Raw genomic sequence first — 19,068 nt, 5'->3', positions numbered from 1 at the left:
GCTTATCTGGGCTGAAAACATAGTCAGAAAGTAAGACTTAACTAAAAGAACCACAGATTATTAAAGAAATAGAATTATGTAAATTAAGATTTTACTAATTTGTCAGAAAATAAGAGAGAAAAAGGTAATGGATTTTATTTTAAAATCAGTAAGCATAATGTCACTTTTTAGAGACACCTTGGCGGTCTAATTACATACAACTAGAAAACTCACTGCCTTCAGGCACCCTCGTATCAAGTGCAAATCTGCGCAGTTATAGAATATATTTATAAAATATACTATATGCAAACATCTTTACAGAGCTTTAAATCAAGCCAAAAAGTAAATATACTTGATGGGACAACAGAAAAAAAAAAAAAAAAAAAAAGAAAGAATCGATGCAAAAATGTGGGCAGTGTGACTGTGGCCCTTCAAAGCCAGAGGAAACCATTCAGTTTGTCTGCAACAGAAAGGAGATGGGATTTGCACCTTAAAAGGTGGCTGTTAGGAAAAATGAAGAAAATATCCTCTGTGCTTCTGAAAATTAACATAAAATTAGCTGTCATGACATTTTACGTATTGTCGTTATCTTAAAATATCTTCTAAAGCACAATGTCAACCCTTGAATACCAATAACCAATCACATAACTGAAAGTGAAAGGGTTTCCCAGCTAAATTCAAATTACAAACTACGTAATTCTAAGGAGTGCAATGCTCTGGAAAAAGCTTTAAATTAAATTATTTTACTTGTAAAGCTAGTGTTAGGTTTGTTTTTTTTAGTTTAAAAACAACTGGAAGCAAGAAAGCTGCAAGAGTACAAATGACAAAATCGGTTTAGGTACACCAAGTGAAAGAGTGAATTATCCACTGATGCAGACAGAAACATCCATTTGCTACATTATTTGCTTCCTTACTTCATTCCATTGCATGTACACATAGCTTAAGTATTAAAATGCAGAATAATAAATAAAACGGCTCAGATTACTAGCAAGGGGCAAAACACAATCCGTAGTTGTGCTCTATCTAGTTTCTGTTTCAGCAGTCTTTTTTTTCTTGCAGTTTATAAGAAAAATCAGTCAGACTTCCAAAAAGAGTCATTCTTTTTTTTTTTTTTTTTATCAGAAACTCAAGTTCATTTGCCCAGGTTTATAACCCAAGACATTTCTGTGAAGGAAGCACAGTGCACATTATATGACTAATAAAACTTGCTTACATAGAAAGAAGTTTACTTGATTTATGTTAACTGGTATCCTTATGAAATACATTGTAAAACAAAGATTAAATTACAAGACTGGGTTTGTTGGTGTTCATTTTTTTTTCCTCAGACTTTTCTTCCTCATCCCTCCTTTGAAAAGCTTACTGTTACAAAAATCTTAATAAAGTTCCAGTCTTCAGCAGATAAGCATTATAAATGCTGCCAATCAATGCCAACTAGTGTTTGATTTGCTTCTTGTGCGTGTCCAATTTCCTCTGTGATACTGTGCTGCTGCCAGAGTTTTTGAATCTTTTTAAATCGTTCTTTGCACAGATGTAAGGGATTCCCACGTCTGAAAAGGAGATAATACTTATCAGGAATGATAAAACACTGCAACTCAGCACACACACTCAGGCGTGACATATTCTGAACATATTCAATATTTAGAAAACCCTTTAACATTCTTCTCTTGTCAGAACAAATCAACAGACATTTGGATTAGTAAACTGGAGTGCTACCTTGTCTAGTCCCCCACCAATATTCTCATAGGAAGCAAAGATAGGAGCTAAGACAAAGAACTACCATATCAAATAAAATAATCTTGTGGTATTTTCACTTGGTATTAAATTAACACAGATTATACAAATAAACGCACTATATATAAATAAAATTTTCAGCCTTAGTTTCTAGGCAATTTCACAGATGCTAAAAAGATTTACTTTTTACACCTCAGGACAATTGTTTATAACCTGGCAAAGATCTCCCATTGGGTATTTTTAACCTAAAAACACCTATTAGCATTAAAATGTTTGAAGATATTAGATGCAGCAGCAATGTCAAAATATAATATTACCTATATAATTAAAATAAAAAGGTAACATAGAAAGTGTGTTTTACAAACCAGATAGTTTTAGAATTCCTGTCTTTAAAAGATGTATTTTTAAAAATATGTACCTGAGTCCCTGGTCTGTCTCTCCATAGTCATCGAGATAAGGAGGAGGATAAAAGCAGCCCTTAGTTTTTCCAGCTAAAAATAGCACCTGACATTCTCGTACTCTAGAGAGAAACACAGAGAAGATTTCAGGTATTGATTTTTAGGTGAACATTTTCTCATACTTTCAAGAACTCTGCTTTTCCCATTCTCACCTACTTTCATTCCATATAATCTGCATGTACAGATTTTTAAAGGTACTTCTTTTTTTTAAACTAAAGATCTTATTATCTTCCTGTTACAACTCCCTGGTAGCAGTTAAAAACAATGTAGTTTCATGTCATATTATTTGCAGTCTGTGTAAAACACTCGACACAACCACAACAAGAAAGTAAAACAATTTCACTTCTCACTAATCTTTGCCAAAGTCAAAATAGGTATTACCTAACCTTTCCTTGTATGCAGGAAGACAACTGAAATGAATTTTCATGTTTGCAGCACCACCAACAACAAAATCAAGGTATTTACCTTCACTGTTTTGTAATACTTGAGTGGAAATAAACACACAGAGAAAACAAATTCACTTTAAAATTAAATTCAAAATTTCCATGATACTTTGTTTTCAAAGAAACAACCTCTGAACCTTATACCAAAGTATAAGGAAGATGAATACACTCTAGTTTTTAGACAACCCTGTTTTTAACAAACCACTGCCTTTACAAACCACATCTGCAATCACATTTATAGAACTATTTATTTAGTGTCTACACACACCATCTAACCTAGCAATTATAAGTAGAGGTGTTCAGTTCCTTACCTAAGGAATATGCCCACTCCAGAACCACAAGTGTATGTATGTGCAGTACAGGCTCCAACATCTTCTCCTTCTAATTCAGTTTGACAACAGTAACTCTGAGAACATAGCATGGTCCCACACACAAGGCACAATGTTGGGGCTCTGCTTTTATCACCACCTGACTTCGGACACCTTTTGTTAAGCAAAAAAAGTCATATCCATTGTACGTATTAACTCTAAACAGTGAAAAGATTCAAAAGTACTTTTGAACATTTATACAGTTAACAGTTATACAGACCCTTGCAGTTTCTATTTCACTGAAATACAAAGCAGTTTTGCTGGAAGAGATAACAATCACTATGTGCCATTAACTTTATGATTCTATAAACAACTTTCTGAGGCTTTCAGGTTAGTGGTTTCCCAGTTCATCAAAAGGAGCAGAAGACTTTAGGGGTCCTCACTATAAATGCATACAACTTACGAGAAACTGGATGCTTGGTTAATGAGGCAGCTGTAGTCGTCCGGAAGGTCTATTAATCTATTGGATTCTCTTGCATAGCTAGAATAAAGCAATCAAATTAACCACTCATATTTCAATAAATAATACACAGTGATTTCAAACTCATTCATGTTTTCCTGACTCATCTAAACAGCATCTGTGAATAATTAAATTTTTAAAGTTTTCTTCTTCTCTGCCATTCATAGAGTAAAATGGTAGCACATAAAAAAAGAACCCACAACATCTCTCAACTAGACAACCTCCATTTTTCTTAGTCATATTTTTTATGAATTTGAGAAAATGCACAGGCAGAAAGTCAGCAAATACATGTCAAATGCATGCTTTTAGCAAAACCTCACAATGAGGTCACTACTGGTTTAACTGAATATTTGTTCTGCTCCCTTATCAATTTGATTTGTATTTTCCCTTTGTCACTAATATTGATTAGAAAACAGTCTGACTCTCAAGTTCAGAGAACTTGTATCCTGAAGAAAATGAAATATTCACACAGTGAAAAGGACCTACTTAATACCAAATAGTTATATCTTTAGAAGTAACAGTTAAAATAACAGGAAATCAATTATGCAATCAGAGTATTCTTACTGTACAACAAATTCTGTTAACAGCCTGGTATGTAACAGATGAAGTGATTAATTCTTATTTCTGTCACTTAGCCTTATTGTATGTACAACACTGAAAGATTGACTTTATGTATTTAGCACAGGCGATTAAAATGCAGGGAAATGTTTTTAATGACAGCACCATGAACCTCATATCAATTATCCAAATAATTATAAATTAATGACCACTATTTTTACCCAGCCTTCATAAACAGCCCAAACACTTTTCTACACCCACTAAGTATTAAACACCTTCTGAATTCAAAATAATTGCTTAGCAAGTAGAAATGTATGAAAAGGAAATTCTCTTTTTAGCAACTGACTCAGTGTTAATTTCACTGAAGAATTTGGATTCTTTAAAAAGACAATTTAAAAAGCTCTTCAATGCCTGGTATTTTTAGAAAAAGTTATATATGTCTTTTAGCAACAGCATATATTTTGAATCAGAAGGTACAAATCCACTATAGGAAACATAAGAGGAAATGTTATGGCTTCTGATTACTACAGATCAGTCTAAATAAAACTGTAGTATTTAACTTTGCCTTTAAAATCTACTAATTCAAGCAACATTTCACGTTTCTTACAAAATTCCAAAAATCTCTTCACTTATCCCCTAATAACTTTGTCATTCAATAAAGCAGAACTGATATTATGTTATTATAAACACCCTTTAGGAAAAAAAAATAGTTGGAGAAAACTGCAACATTAAAGTTTCTCCAGTCTCTGCTTCAAATTTCTCCATGTTTACCTGATAGCATGTCTCTTGCCTTCCAGATATCTTTTTACTTCATTGTTACTGCACCAACTACAAGAAAGAAAGAAGTTGGCTTTTAACTTCAATAGATGATACTTTCCAAAAAAAAATAAGCAAAAATCCACAGTACATCTATTCAATAATCTCTACAACCAAAATGATTTCTTTCAAAACACTTCTTTCACAAATGCTTTTCCAAGTCTACAGTTCATATATGCACTCCTGGGAGAATACTTCTATTACTACCTTGTGCAGGATTATTTATCATATTTAAACTAAGCATAAAAACACGACTTACCTTTTTATTAACGTGTTCAGAATCTCACTATTTTCTTGAAAAAGGCAAGTGAGGTTGTTCGGCAAGGAAAGATAGCTACATAAGTGTTCAAACTGGTTTGTTCCATTTACTGTTAAAAAAAAGTGTAATTCTCATAATTACATTTTTTTAAATGACATTATCTACAATAAATGAAATACAGCTTCAAATAATGGAACAGCTATCCTTTTTTTTTTTTCTTTTTAAAACTCTAATCCCCCAGACCCAAAACCTGGTACAAAATATGAAAGTGCTAGTAAAGGTACCAGACAGCTATGCTCAGAAACTCCCAGTAATGAAAAGCAACTTTCCTCAAACTTCTCCCCTAAGCATGTTTCAAGCCTAGTCATAGAAGAACCACAACAGAGAGTTCAATGGCCTTTACAACTTAGTATGTCTTTGTTTTAATGTGGTCCATTAAATGGCTACCTTGTACTCCGTGGAGTCTGTGAACCAAACGAGACAGGTGGTCAGTGACAAGCAGCATACCACAGCCTCAGAAATTGCAAATGCCTGCAATGCCAAACTTTACTAAAATATGTAGGGGGACAGCCATCAGATTGCCATATTCATACTAGTCTATTAGCTTGACTCCCTAGACTTCTGCTCTCCCAGCTTTCATGATGAAGAGTACCAGTACCTCTTCCATGGCATGGCCTTTTTTGCTCCTGAATGAAGGAGTAAAGAGAATTAAAATAAAAGCTGTGTTCACTTCTGTCTCATGCACAAGTGATTGCCATTTCGCAAACCCCAGTAAAACACCAGAAAAGAGCAACACAGGCCAGCTGTGGGATCAGTGGGTCCTAGGGCAGGGGAGTGGGAAGGGAAAGCAAAACACCCAGTGCCACGGCCACCGTCAGGTCATCCCTCAGCAGTGGGGACCTGCAGGGCCATCCAAGCACCTGGGACTTGAGGACTGTAAAAGGGAAGCAAAGCCTTCCTCTTCCCCTCTCCTACAACCAACTCTCTAAAGGCCCTCAGACCTACTGTCTGGAAGTACATCTGCACTTAGTACCTCACCTTTAGAGTATCCATAACATAAAGAACTCAAGTGGTCACTACTGGTCCAGACTATGAACTCAATAAACCTTGTTATAGAAAAATCAAGTTCAGGAATAGAGGTTTCTTTTCTTTTGGCTCAAATGCTTAAGTATTGCAACTGTTAAATGAAAAAAATCTACATTTTAAACACAATCTGTCAAGGAGCTATGTGTCAAGGAAACATTCTACAACAAGTACCAAATCATGAAGATACCCATGGCAAGAGACAACCACTGTTCTCATGTCAGCTCAGCACCAAGTATCAGACTTGGTTTTAAACACGGGAATCCTGAAGCAGTGTGAACCTACTATCAACATCTTCAGATTTACGTCTATCCCTATATACACCATATGTGAAGGACAGTAATGTATGTTTTGAACATTGATTATTTGGGGTGTAATGTAACATGGTATAGAGAGATACTAATTATTAGCAGATGCTGATTCAAATTAAACCAATGCAAGCAAAAGCAGGTCTCATTTGAAAATAGTAATCAATAGGAGGTTTGAAATAATCAAAATTTCACTTTTTAACAGAAGAGCATCAACTTCTGTTTAAGTAATCTAGAATGGCACTTGTCTGTATACTAAAAATACATTTTTAAAATAGAAATAATTTTTTTTGCCTTTTTCATTATGTAGATATGATCCTGCATTGGTAACAAGCCCACATTCATTCAATCAGTTTCTTCAGAAAAGAGAGTTTAAATGTAATTGATTTTGTCCATAAATGTTTATGTCTTGAAAAGCTGATTTAATACAACGCAGACACTACCTTGAATTTCTGAGGGTGCTGGTACTCCATTTAAGTAATGGAAAAACAAAGCAGAACATCTCAGGAAAGGCATGATTCCAGTTTTTAGATTCCTCCACAGGTGCCAGCCTGAGGAAATTTCTTTCAAGGCACTTAAGATAACACAAAAAAAAAGTTTGCTTTTATTTAATCATTTCAGTTTGAGAGCTATATTTAGTAAATCTTCAGTCATATTTCATAGTAAATTACCCACTTTAGTTGAAATAAGCATTATGCAAAGTGTTTATTTCAACGCTAATTCCAAGAAAAACAACAAGATAGAAATTCATAAAAGTGTAACCAATCAGGACAGTAAATTAAGGAAAATTTTGCACAGACATTTCAGATCCTAACAAGTTTTCTATGCTCAGATACTGCCAATTCCAGATTCTACACATTTGAAAACTGACTAAAAAAATTGTTCGAGAGCATAACCTTCATGAGCAGGTATCTTCATGAGCACAGAGGAATTTATAGGAATAGTTACTTGAGAAGTGAATCTAGAAGCAGTGGCTAAGAAACAAGATGCAAGAGTTCCCAAGTGAAAAGTCTTATCTTTGACAGCATTAGTATATAGAATTCAGTCAGTAATTCACATTGAGTCTGGGAGGGAGAAAATATTACAAAATTTTTTCAAAAGATCACATTTTTACCTTCCTGTACACTGGCAAAGAAATTTATACAGTGTAAGCACAGCTACTTCCTCTTCACTGTTAGTGTCTTCTTGATCCATGCCATTCTCTTCTGAAGAAGAAAGAAGTAATAAGCAAGTTACTTCGTATATACATGTTTATAAAGCAACAATGTAATTTTTCAAGTTTTGAGAAGGCAGCCAAAACTAAGTGAAACATTGCACTGTACTACCATATGAGGTACTGGAAAAAAGTTTTCTGCACATCTTACATGGTAAGTTTATGCTATTGTCAACTCCAGTGAGATGCTGGTTTACTTGTTCGATTGACTGGGTTTCTTAATATACTTGCTTGGAGTTACTTGCTTTTGGCATACTACAACTTACCCAGTTCCTCTTGCCAGAAGATACATTGGTTCCTTACTTCACTAACTGCAACTTATTCATCATGCAATGCCTAAGCCAAGTCTCTGCAACAAACACTTTAGGCACTGCTACATCAGCTAGAAAGCTAGGATTCATGACTAGCTATGCTCCAAAAAACCTCCAGCGTTAAGCAATAAAGATAAAAGACTGAACTTTCGTAAGTACAATTTACCAATACTTCCTATGGGCTAAAAGGGAGAGCACCAGCAATTTTATTTTGCACTGTAAACTGCACACATTTACCAATAGCACATTAGCATTTTCCAAATACAGATTTGAGGAATCATTTCAATAACAGTTGAAAGAAAGTGGCATTACCTGTTGATGAGGTAAGTAAAATTTGTATTATGTGTGCCATAGTGACAAGATGAAACAGGTGAAGATCTCCAGTGCCAAGACTAACCCCTGAAAAATCCTGACAATGTATGGCTAAGAGAGCACCAAGCTTACCTGTAAAAGAAAACAAGAAAGCTGGTATATTCCTTTTCTTTTTGAATCTTCCCATTTTCTCTGCTCATGCTGCAACTATACCCTTTGAACGCAGGATACCTCAGAAGGTTAATTTTGAGGCCAATTAGGTGGCCATTATTTAAGGGAACCATGATTAACTACTGGGGGGGGGGGGGGGGTGGGGTCTGTTTGTGTGGTTTAGTTGTGGGGTTTTTTTCCCTATTTTTTGTTTGTGGTTTGTTGGGGCGGTTTGGGTTAGGTTTTTTCTTTTGATTTTTTAACAACCAAAGAGCACACATTCCACGTCATTTTATCCCTTTTTTTATTTATAGATAAGAATACTTGAAATTTAAAAAGTCTTTAAATTGTATTAGTAAAAATACTAAAAGCCTGAACATTTTGAAAGGTTCCTAATCCAGAGTAAAGAGAGAGTTTCCAATTAAGTTTTCACATAGTGCCTACTGGATCAAACAAAACATTATTTATACATATTATTGAATACTTACCAATAAATGAAACATGTCGATATCAAGTATGCAAGGAAGATTTCCATTTTTTTCATTAGGCACCAGTGCTGAGTATTTTTAGAGAGAAAAATAAATTGAACGTTTATATATGAAAAGATTTTAGTGTACTTCAGTTACAAATGAGAGCCATCTCCTTGGTTTATACGCTTAAAGTACTTAAAATACAAATGTACCTGTTTTGGCCAGAAAGGTGTGAATTCAAGAGTTGTTCAACATTATTGGAAGAGACTCTTGCCTACCTGACTATATTGTATTGAAATGAAACAAACCCAAAGTAATTATAACAAAGTAAATCCTGCCATTCACTACTCCCATAGTGACTTTCTTTTATTGCTTAGGTTTCCCGTAGGAGATAAAATAAGACAGTGTCTCAAGCTCTGACCCAGAAACAAGCTCAAACACTGGTGACTAAATAGAACCACTAGTTGTTGTCTGTTGGACAGCTGTTCAAAGGAAACTTTTGCTATTCGCTTAACTTTACAAGGTTCACTAAATCTGCCTCACGTAACTCATTTGCCTTATGAACTCAAAAGTGCATTGCTGAAGAGTCTCTTAAATTCATTATTTTATCTCTAATTAAGAAAGAGCTAGGTATTGGTCTCATCTCTGTATTTACATTCACCATAACCACAAAGTATTAACCAAAGCACTCCAGCTGACAACAGAAATTCACACACTTAATAAATTTCAAGTATCTCCATCTAAAAGCAAACATAAAGTGTCTTGAAAATGTTACAACATATTTAAAATAACAATCACTGAACAGTTGCAAACGTCTTTATTCCAAGCAGTAAAATCTGATTTACAATAAAAGTTTCAACTGCAGCTATGAGAATAGTTTTACAATGTAGACATAAGCATTAAGCTGTCATGTTTAAGAACCCTACTACCGTGAAAAACAGGCTCATCATAACAACTTAAAAAAGACTTCAGTTGAAGACTGCTGCCTTGCTGGCCAAAAAATTAACAGCTGAAGATCTGTCACATTTTGAAGCTATTTCTATTAGCAAACATTTCACCACCACTCAGATTTCAAAATGCTTTTACTTTTGTAAGCATACAGCCACGGAAATCAACCCAAAAGTGTGAGAAATGCTTCTGTCAAAAACGTGACCAGAGCAAAGGACTTCCAAAATCAAACTTTTATTTGATAAGTGATCTTTATGTATAGTTCTAGAATACTGATGGATCAAAGGCTAGTAATTTTCCTTATTCTTAGCCTTGAAAAATAAAATAGCAAACCGTTTTCCTTAATAAAAATAAAAGCAGTACAGTTGCTTCTGTCAGCTGGAAGGAAGAAGAGCTTTGAAGAAACATTGATTCAAGTTTTCAAGAAAACCCAAACCATGCAGAATACCATGTATGACAAAGTTCCAGTCAAATAGTTAGCAACATTTTCTCTTCGGCTTCACGTAGAAAATGGCTCAATCATTACTGCTACAAACTGATGTCAATTAAGTTCTTCCCCATAAAGCTGCCAACTGTTTGCTGAAGTAGGTGGTATGAAGTCTACTAGTAATTTCAGTATATGAATGCATTTTAAAAGTTTCCCGGCTCTACTGACTGTAAATATTTAAATTATCCCATCTTATAATACCCTTTCGGAATAGTCCTCTCGTGGGTAATTACTGCATTAGGCTGAACTTCAGACTTTTCTCCTGTATCTACAAATGCTACAAGCTTGGAACATTTTGGCTGTTTTCACTAAAATTCAACTAATACATGACATCACATAATAAGTCCTGTCTTATCACAGATCATACTTTTCAAGGACAGAGAAGTTTGCAGATATATTACAGACCTCTGCATATATCCTATTTCCTTTCAATACTATATTAATTTTAATTTCCTCCTCTTTAAAGTTCCAGCATATCACTTTTGTGAAGGACCACGCTTCCTTCTCCTTTGCTCTAGGTATCCTTCTAAAAGCAGCAATAAAAATACTAGGAAGAATCAACAGAACTCCTTCATAGCAAAATATCCATGCTTCTCTTGAAAAGTATCTTGGAACTGCAGACCAAAAGAAATGTCTTTTTTTTTCCAAGGTATGACAAAATATGTATAGGTACAGATGTGAAAATACCAGCTCTTGGTCTAGTACTTAAAACCTCTACATAAAACAATCTTCTTGTAATCAAGACAATCATTCTGTGAGCATTTTTCTACCTGTACCTTTGTAAAAAAAAGCATAAGATAATGAACTTACATGCTAAGAGAGTACAAAAGTGACCCTGTACTGCTGAAAGAGATGAAACTGTCCAGTGAGCTGCTGCAAATCTTGTTAATGATGTAAGGCAGTCATCCTTTAAAAACAAAGAAAAAGAGACACTGCTACAGTTAATGAAGTTCAATATGAAAAGGTCTTTTGACTTACAGTATTCTTTTCAGGCCCCTAAGCTGCAGTTTATGGGAGCAGTTTGAGTGTCTAAGTATATGACAGATATTTATATTTATGCAAATACACAAGTTCCCTTCAATATTCTTATTTTGACTGTTACCATGAGAAACCCTGGCCTTACTAATCTATGCGTTTATAGAAAAAAGCATAATAGTTTTGCTAGATTTGATTTTTAAATAGATTAATAATCAGATACTGATTGACTAAACACTGAGATCCAACAGATAAAGCTATCAAATAACCATAACTTAAAATTTAGATCTTCTGCATTAAAGCAGCACAATTCCATCTTTTTCCACTGATTCAGAAAGGAATTACTACTTGATCCTCACCTGTCGACAAGGTAAATGACCAAATAATGGTTTATCTTCATCAGCTAAAATTCGTTCTGGAAAAAAACAAAAGCCCAAAATATTTCAATGCTGTGAATTTAACTAAAGTCTGAAATTCACATATAAAGGAGCAAAAGGAATACGTTAGTACCTATAGTCTGTATCGTGTAAGCACAGCTTCCCCAGCACATTATAGGTACACGTGGATCTTCTTCATTTGGATGAACCTTCAAGCCTACTTTGTATGTTGCCGTACCAAAAGTTGTCAACATCTCTTTTATACTCTCAGAATAAGGATTCCTGATCAAAGAAAACAATATTACTAATTCATTATTTTCTCCACTGGCAGCATAGTACTTTTAATAATGAGCATTCACCCCATAGCCAACACCTGCATTTTTAAAATTTAAGTGAGAATTCCAGTATCTTCCTTTGGATCTGGTATTCTGTAACCTCTTTTCTATGACAGATACACTCCCAATTATTTTTTGATTATTTGACTGGTACCAATTTCATTTTTTAGTGTTAAGAATATCCAGTCTTCAAAGATGATATAGGTAAGGCTAAATTAAAAGAATTGTGAGTGATTGATAGCAAAATCTGTCATCAGCCAGGATAGGTGTCTTGCATTTCTGTGTGCAGCTGGCAGACAAATGTCTGTACCACGTAATGAATTTTATTACTTTCTCCTCAAGTCAAGAAAGGGTAGACTCAAATACAAACACGTCATAATAGCTAAAATTACATATTAACATACTCTCCACTTCATAGTCTTTCTTCATGTTTTACTTGTAGTGCTGAGCTACAATGATGAAGCCTTCATCCAGTTCCAGGTAACGGAAACAAAGCTTAATCCTGATGTCGAAATATATAAAAATGCAGCATCTTCTCTGTACATATACTTACCACATCCACCTCTGAAATTCTACTGCATTATTTACTACTTGTGGGTTGGACTTCAATACCATCATAATAATAGGATCAACTTTTCTAATTAAAGCAAAATTCATATATTTGCCTTAATTATTGAGACCTTATGGCACAGAAGTCACATCCTATTTTCATGTTACCATTTCAAGACGAATTTTTAATGATTTATTAAGATGTAAATACATACTTCGGTTTGAAATCTGGTCTAAATCCTTCAGGTAATTGCAGCTGATCTATTTTTTCGGAATTACCAGAACTGCCTGTACAAACAAGAAATAATAAAACACTGATTATTCAACCTATACATAATTTTTACATTATAGAAAGATGCAGGAGCACATCACCAGAAACTGAAATTCCAAGCTATTCTCGCCACTTTTGCCACCATTTGTCAACTCCACTGTGGTAGAAACAGAATACTCGGCCTTTTCTATTAATATGGTAACATTTTCACATACAAATATACATGTTTCTTCAGACTTACCTGCACAGTCTTCATCTCGAAATAAATAGAGCGCTTTTATTTGCTGGGATATTGTTTTGATCCACTGAGTTAGGTTTGGTTGGCATGAAAAGTCTAACCTGTCAAAAAAAAAAAAAACAATATAGAAACAGAATACATACTTTAGTTAAAAACAAACTATATACAGAATTAGTATTTCATAGGCATTCCATGTTCTTCTGTTTCTCAACGAGCTCTTTCTCTGCTGTCCACATATTTATGTTCAGTTGTTTTCCTGCAGGCCCTACACTTTACTGTCCTTTCATACTCTAAATTCCATACTATACAATAACGAAGGAAGGTCCATAAACCAAAATAAGCAGGCAAGCAATTCATTTGAGATTATGAAAACAGAAGATAATAAGCATTTTGAAAGGGTTTTTCGGGGTATGGCTTGTTTGGGATTTTGTTTTTTACATTTATTGAGGACATTTATAAAGCAAACAGACCTGTTAAACAAAACTCTTGGTGGAGGAAGCAGAGGAATAACGGTGTTGCTTAAGCACTCGCAAAGCGGGCAGAGGAATTCACCATTTTCTACATCGTAACTTGTGTGTACTCGTAATCTTTGTTGTCTTCGTTGCTCTTTCGCTTGGACAGCATCAAAATACCTTTAGAAAAGAAAAAGATATTAGTGGAAAATTATCAAAAAACACTAACATATAAATTCATGAATTCTCAAGATGACACTATTTTGGCTTTTCCCATATATAGATAAGAGAATTATCTTAAGGAAAAAACTCTACCCTCTGACTGATAAAATATTACTAACTGCAGGCTATCCCCAGTTTTTGGCAGCCAAAATACCCCGAAGTGATGAAGTTCACTGGGTTGTAACAATCACGTTTAAGTCTGAACGTTAACAATTTTCATTTAGGAAAAAAAGGGTACGGGGAAGAGGCAGAGAGAAAGTTCAAGGATTTTTAAAAAAATTACTCAGTTTTACATCAAATTTTAAGGGAGACGCCATGAGCATTATCCACCTGCATATTCCATCACAGGCCACAACACAGCAACAACTGGAAAAACTGGTGGCTGGTCTCCAAATCCCATATGAAAGAGAACTGAATTCACTGCTTTGCTAAAAGTAACTGCTACTCCAGAAGCCTCTGGGATGGTTTAAAGCGTGCTTGACAATGAGCCAAAAATAGTCTGAATACAGGCATCTAAGGATGCTTCCAAGAGTTAATGGCAACCACACAGGATCGTACGCGAGCTACACAAGAAGATGAAGAACACATCTTCAGTGAGCTGCGATATCAAAGACCAGAAATGAAACCTGCACATGGTTATGGCCACAGAATCTCTGGGAGCTCCTAACATAATCTTCACACACACAAGGCAGAATTTGAAATCAGGCACCTCAGGAGCCATGCCAAGGACCAAAGCGAGGGCCTAGTTGAAGTCAGAGGCTTGAATAGTTTGCATTTGTCACATGGCATTGGCACCACACAGCACTAAGCACGTTTATCCCCCTTCAAAAATGAAAGAATAAAAATAACTGAAAAAGGTTTTATAAAAAAACCCACAACCTAAGAACAAAGGATAAAATTGAGTTTATGCTGAAGATGAACTTGAACTGGGTCACAGATGTTTCTACTTCAAATTAAACACAATGGAGGAATTAACAGTGCAAGGGATGCACTGTCATTTAAAACTTCAGTACAGAGCACAAGAAGGAGCAGGAACATATCTATTAGTGAACTGCAAAAAACCTCAAAAAATCTGAGCTCCAATGTTCGAATATATGTGCACCACAGGGGATTATGCATCGGGATAAACAACCAAGGGGAATGAAAGCTGCCATGTGTGGCTTTGGATTCTTCTTCACCATGATGACAGATAGTAAATGAAAATTATTTTGAACAGGTTTACAGTATTTATTATAATGATTTCTATTTTTTCCCCAAAAAAGAAAGCTGTTTTAATTGCTTCATGAAGTTCCTTTTTAAGTTTGCTACATGATAGTAATTTTGCCATTAAAATCAGTGCCATTAGGCAAACTGATGGCATGACATGCTACTGGGACTGAAAACTTAAATGTAGCTTTTTACCTTTGCCAACAATGAGCATGCATAATATGTCCACAGCTACCCGTGTGTGTTCCACATGACAGATCTGGGTGCATGAATAGTGGGTCATACTTTTCTGTATTTAAAATAAAACAAAACAACTTTGAAATAAACATTTAGCAAAAGACAACTGCAGATAAATGTTACCACATTTGCGTTACTATTAAACTTTATCACAAAAGTATAACTCATTTGATGAAGCATAAAAAATATTACTAATCCACAACAACTTAAACTGCTTACATAATTTACAAGTATCATGTCATTTTGTTTTGAGCCTATGTACTGTACTTAGACTTCAAACCAAGCTCTCGGAGGTGCTGGGCCCTGGTAAAAGCCCCCCAAGACCTACCTGCGGTTTTGGTGGTTTGGTACCATTAAATAACGAGTCTAAGAACATTAATCCTCACAGTGAGAGTGCAAAATGATTCAGTGCAGAAATTTTCCATGTGTTTACATATAGAGAATCCAGAGAAACCTTTGTAACAATGCCACTGATCATTGTGATCTGTTTCACAACGTTACCTAAATCCAAGCATTTATTATTATTGCTAAAAGGCGTTTCAGATCATATAACTGAAAGGAAGAAAACATCTATCTTGTGCTTTTACAGCACTACATCAACACCTCCTCTCTCTATAATGTTACAGGTGTAGTTTAAGAACAAACTTCTGATTTTAAAGGTTTTTTTAACAGTTACAAATAATTTGTCATGAACGGCTGGCAGAATATTTAGATAATGCTTTAGAACACACATTTCTACCTCACTAAAATTATGTGAGTTTTGCCATCGATTACAATGAAACCATTCACAATTACACAGTTAACATAAGAAGGTGATGCCACTGTCTCAAAAGAAAGCATGTGGTTGTCACAGTGACTCCGACATTCATTAATATTAAAGACAACTATGAACACTACTTACCAGGGTCCGGAGCAATTTTGTTTCTATTTTTAGACAACACAGTTGATCGTTGAATAAATGCTGCCAAGACCATAGCCCTGCTGTCCACTTTAACTTCTTGCTCCTCCTGACATAATATACACATAACAACCTGTCTGTGTTCTGCTACTCTAGTTTGCTCTGGTCCCAAGGCTGTGAGTTTTGCATCTGAAATTACAGGGCTAGAATATTCAAAGGATACTAGTGAGCAAATTATTTGAAAAACATTACAAATCAGATCATGATTTAAGTGTGATTAATAAGCTTTCTAGCTTTATGATAAATGCTCCCTGGCAAAAAATAGTTTTGCAATTTATACAACAATACCTATGTCCCCAGGAACAGAACACATTTTCCAGAAAAAATTCATACCCTCCCAATAGTACTACCCACTCCAGTTCAACACAGAAACTCCATCTGCAACCCTCCATCACCACCCTTAAGTGCCTGACATAAATTCTGAAAACACTCTCCACTTCCCCACAAAATCATTAGCATGCTTCAATTCATATTTCCAGCAACAAGCAGATTTTCTTTCAGATCCTCAATAGACACATAATTAGATATTTCCAATTTACTATGTTTAATAGCATAGTCTCTTCAGTATTATTAATAATTTCCTGGATGATTTCATAGAAAAAATTATTTGCCTCTTTCTGTTAAGCACTATGAGGATGGGATGAAGGAGGAATCATATTTATCCCATCATCTTGTCAGAAAGGGGGACGAGAGCATTCCATTTACTGCTGCTTTTTTGGATTCAGAAACTTATAAATAGTTTTCTATCAAGACTAAAAAAATGCTCTAGGCAGTAACAATACGAAATCTGAGGTAAAAGTTAAAGGAAAAAAATTTAAACAAGATTCCTTTACCTATTTTCATGTACTCCAGAGGTTGAAGTATCTAGTTCCTCCAAAGTTTGCTGAAAGAGTTCTTTGTTTTCATTAATGAAGTGCCGTTGCATTTCAGACATCTGGGCCATGATCTTTTCCCTGCGCAATCTGGCAATCTCAGCTTTTCGCTTCCTTTCAGCTTTGTCTTTATCACGTGAACTCTGAAATTGCATTGTTCACTCAGATATTTTAAAAATCTTGCAACAGACAATTTATTTTAGTTACTGCTATGTGTATCTTGTACTAACCTCCAAACAATGAAAATCTCATAAAAAGACAAAAGTCTATCAAAAAGTTATTTTGTGCCCTTTTTTCTTTAGCTCATGTTCAATGCCAGGTAGAACTGAAGATCAAGAAGGGTATCTCTCCCCCTCAACCTTTAACTGTATTTTGTTTTTCTCTTCCCTTCGAGCATTCATAAGATAAAAACGTAAGTGACACGTCTCCCCTCTACTGCTGCTCTTCCCACGTTAGCTGTATTCCTAAATGCACTACAGTGCTCCAAGGTCTTTGTGTAGTACCTAGAATGTCGTATCAACAGACATCAGCAGAGTCTACCTGGAACGACCTGCATGGTAAAAATACATAGACACCATTTCTCTTAACTTTCCAAGGAGTTCGAAATTATGGGAAGAACAGAACTATCAAATGCCGTGATCAGTACTACAAACAGTTCTAACAAGTAAACTTGCAAAAGATGTGGAGATTACAACATATAGAGCAAAGAAAAATAGTCCAGGGACTCTCCCAATTAGGTCTTTCAAACAAACGGATTTGATCTATAAGCTGAGAGACAGAATTTCGGAAATCACTGATGTTTCCCATCTTTGATTTAGAGTTGCAATTAGAAATATAGTCCTTTGCTAGTCACAATCCAGACCTGTTCCAGATCAACTAACTGTTACAGCTTGCTTTTACCTCCTCCATAATATTTCCTTCTGTCTCGGCCACAGGACTTGTAGAAGAGCTTTCTCTTAGTTTCTTAATAGTATTAAAAGTCTGTAAGAAAAAAAAAACAACACTTAATTTGATTGTGACATGCAAATATAAATGCGAATACCATAATGCTGGCCAGATAATGCACAGCATTGGATTCCAGAAGGGGAAAAAAGAAGGTACAACAAATCAACATGGGAAATAAGGAAGTCATCACAATATAATTAGGAAAGTTTCAGAAATCCTCTTTCCATGCTTTTCGGCAGCTGTACAAAATAGATTTACCTTCAATATCCACCTGATCATGTCCTTGTGCACTTCCAGATGAGGTGCGTTTTGCAGAGTTTCTAGCATAGCGAGTATACTAGGGGAATTACTGGGTGCCTCTCCTGGTCCTGAGAAAAAATTACGATGACAATTGATTATACCATTACCTGACAAACTAACCATTTGTTAACATTAAAAACAACAAAAAACAACGCTTGTGTATGTTCAGCAACTGAAGAATTCCTTCAACAAATAGGCATAATATGTAACTTTCATTTCCCCCTCCACAAACATTCTCATGAATACCCTCTAAATCCTGAAAAGTTAGAGGAAATAGTCTTAAAAGTCTTGCTCACTGACTATATTTTTCATACAAGATAAGTGCACTGTATATGCTCCCTGGCTGTTTTCATCTTGGGACCTGTCCTGTAGAACTTCCAACATTTTATTTCCCACTTATTTTAAAATGGAAGAGTCTTAGCAACTTTTATATCTTAGCAAAACTAGAGGCACTAGGTCAGAAGATACAAAGGAGCATCAAGATTAAAAGACCACTTAAGAACGCAACTACAGTTTTTGCAATTGTAGCATGTGATCATGTACAGCAATCTTTGCTGAGACACTAAAGACATTAAGATTCAGATTTACTGGGAATTATTAAACTTTTGGATTTCTTCTCTAGAAAAGGGCTTTAGTATTTCTACTACCATAGAATCTACACATACGTAAAGCACATTTGTATAGTCAACTTGGTAAAATTTTGATGGATAAACAAATACACTCTTCTGGTAAATACTGTTTCAGAAGAACAAAATATGAGATACTTGCATTTTCAGT

The 19,068-nt window shown here is 35.1% G+C and overlaps 1 protein-coding gene across 1 annotated transcript in view; it reads right to left on the bottom strand.

The window, feature by feature from the left end:
- Positions 1-816: 816 nt before the first annotated feature.
- Positions 817-19,068, bottom strand: part of UBR2 (ubiquitin protein ligase E3 component n-recognin 2) — a 50,922-nt gene continuing 32,670 nt past the window's right edge. Inside the window, exons 26-46 of the mRNA XM_009707445.1 lie at positions 18,250-18,359; positions 17,947-18,027; positions 17,008-17,189; positions 16,118-16,317; positions 15,175-15,268; positions 13,570-13,731; positions 13,099-13,200; positions 12,806-12,874; positions 11,840-11,988; positions 11,689-11,744; positions 11,165-11,261; positions 8,934-9,005; positions 8,300-8,431; positions 7,578-7,668; positions 6,907-7,037; positions 5,073-5,181; positions 4,769-4,825; positions 3,383-3,460; positions 2,923-3,093; positions 2,129-2,230; positions 817-1,526 (exon numbers count right to left, since the gene is read on the bottom strand). Of these exons, the coding sequence (XP_009705747.1) occupies positions 1,385-1,526; positions 2,129-2,230; positions 2,923-3,093; positions 3,383-3,460; positions 4,769-4,825; positions 5,073-5,181; positions 6,907-7,037; positions 7,578-7,668; positions 8,300-8,431; positions 8,934-9,005; positions 11,165-11,261; positions 11,689-11,744; positions 11,840-11,988; positions 12,806-12,874; positions 13,099-13,200; positions 13,570-13,731; positions 15,175-15,268; positions 16,118-16,317; positions 17,008-17,189; positions 17,947-18,027; positions 18,250-18,359 (2,387 nt within the window). The 3' untranslated portion in view covers positions 817-1,384. The remainder of the gene's footprint in view (positions 1,527-2,128; positions 2,231-2,922; positions 3,094-3,382; positions 3,461-4,768; positions 4,826-5,072; positions 5,182-6,906; positions 7,038-7,577; positions 7,669-8,299; positions 8,432-8,933; positions 9,006-11,164; positions 11,262-11,688; positions 11,745-11,839; positions 11,989-12,805; positions 12,875-13,098; positions 13,201-13,569; positions 13,732-15,174; positions 15,269-16,117; positions 16,318-17,007; positions 17,190-17,946; positions 18,028-18,249; positions 18,360-19,068) is intronic.

Source organism: Cariama cristata, unplaced genomic scaffold (assembly GCF_000690535.1).
Source record: "Cariama cristata isolate BGI_N322 unplaced genomic scaffold, ASM69053v1 scaffold9919, whole genome shotgun sequence".
Lineage (NCBI taxonomy): Eukaryota > Metazoa > Chordata > Aves > Cariamiformes > Cariamidae > Cariama > Cariama cristata.
The sequence above is the reverse complement of the archived record's forward strand: the minus strand, read 5'-3'. Positions and strand labels throughout refer to the sequence as shown.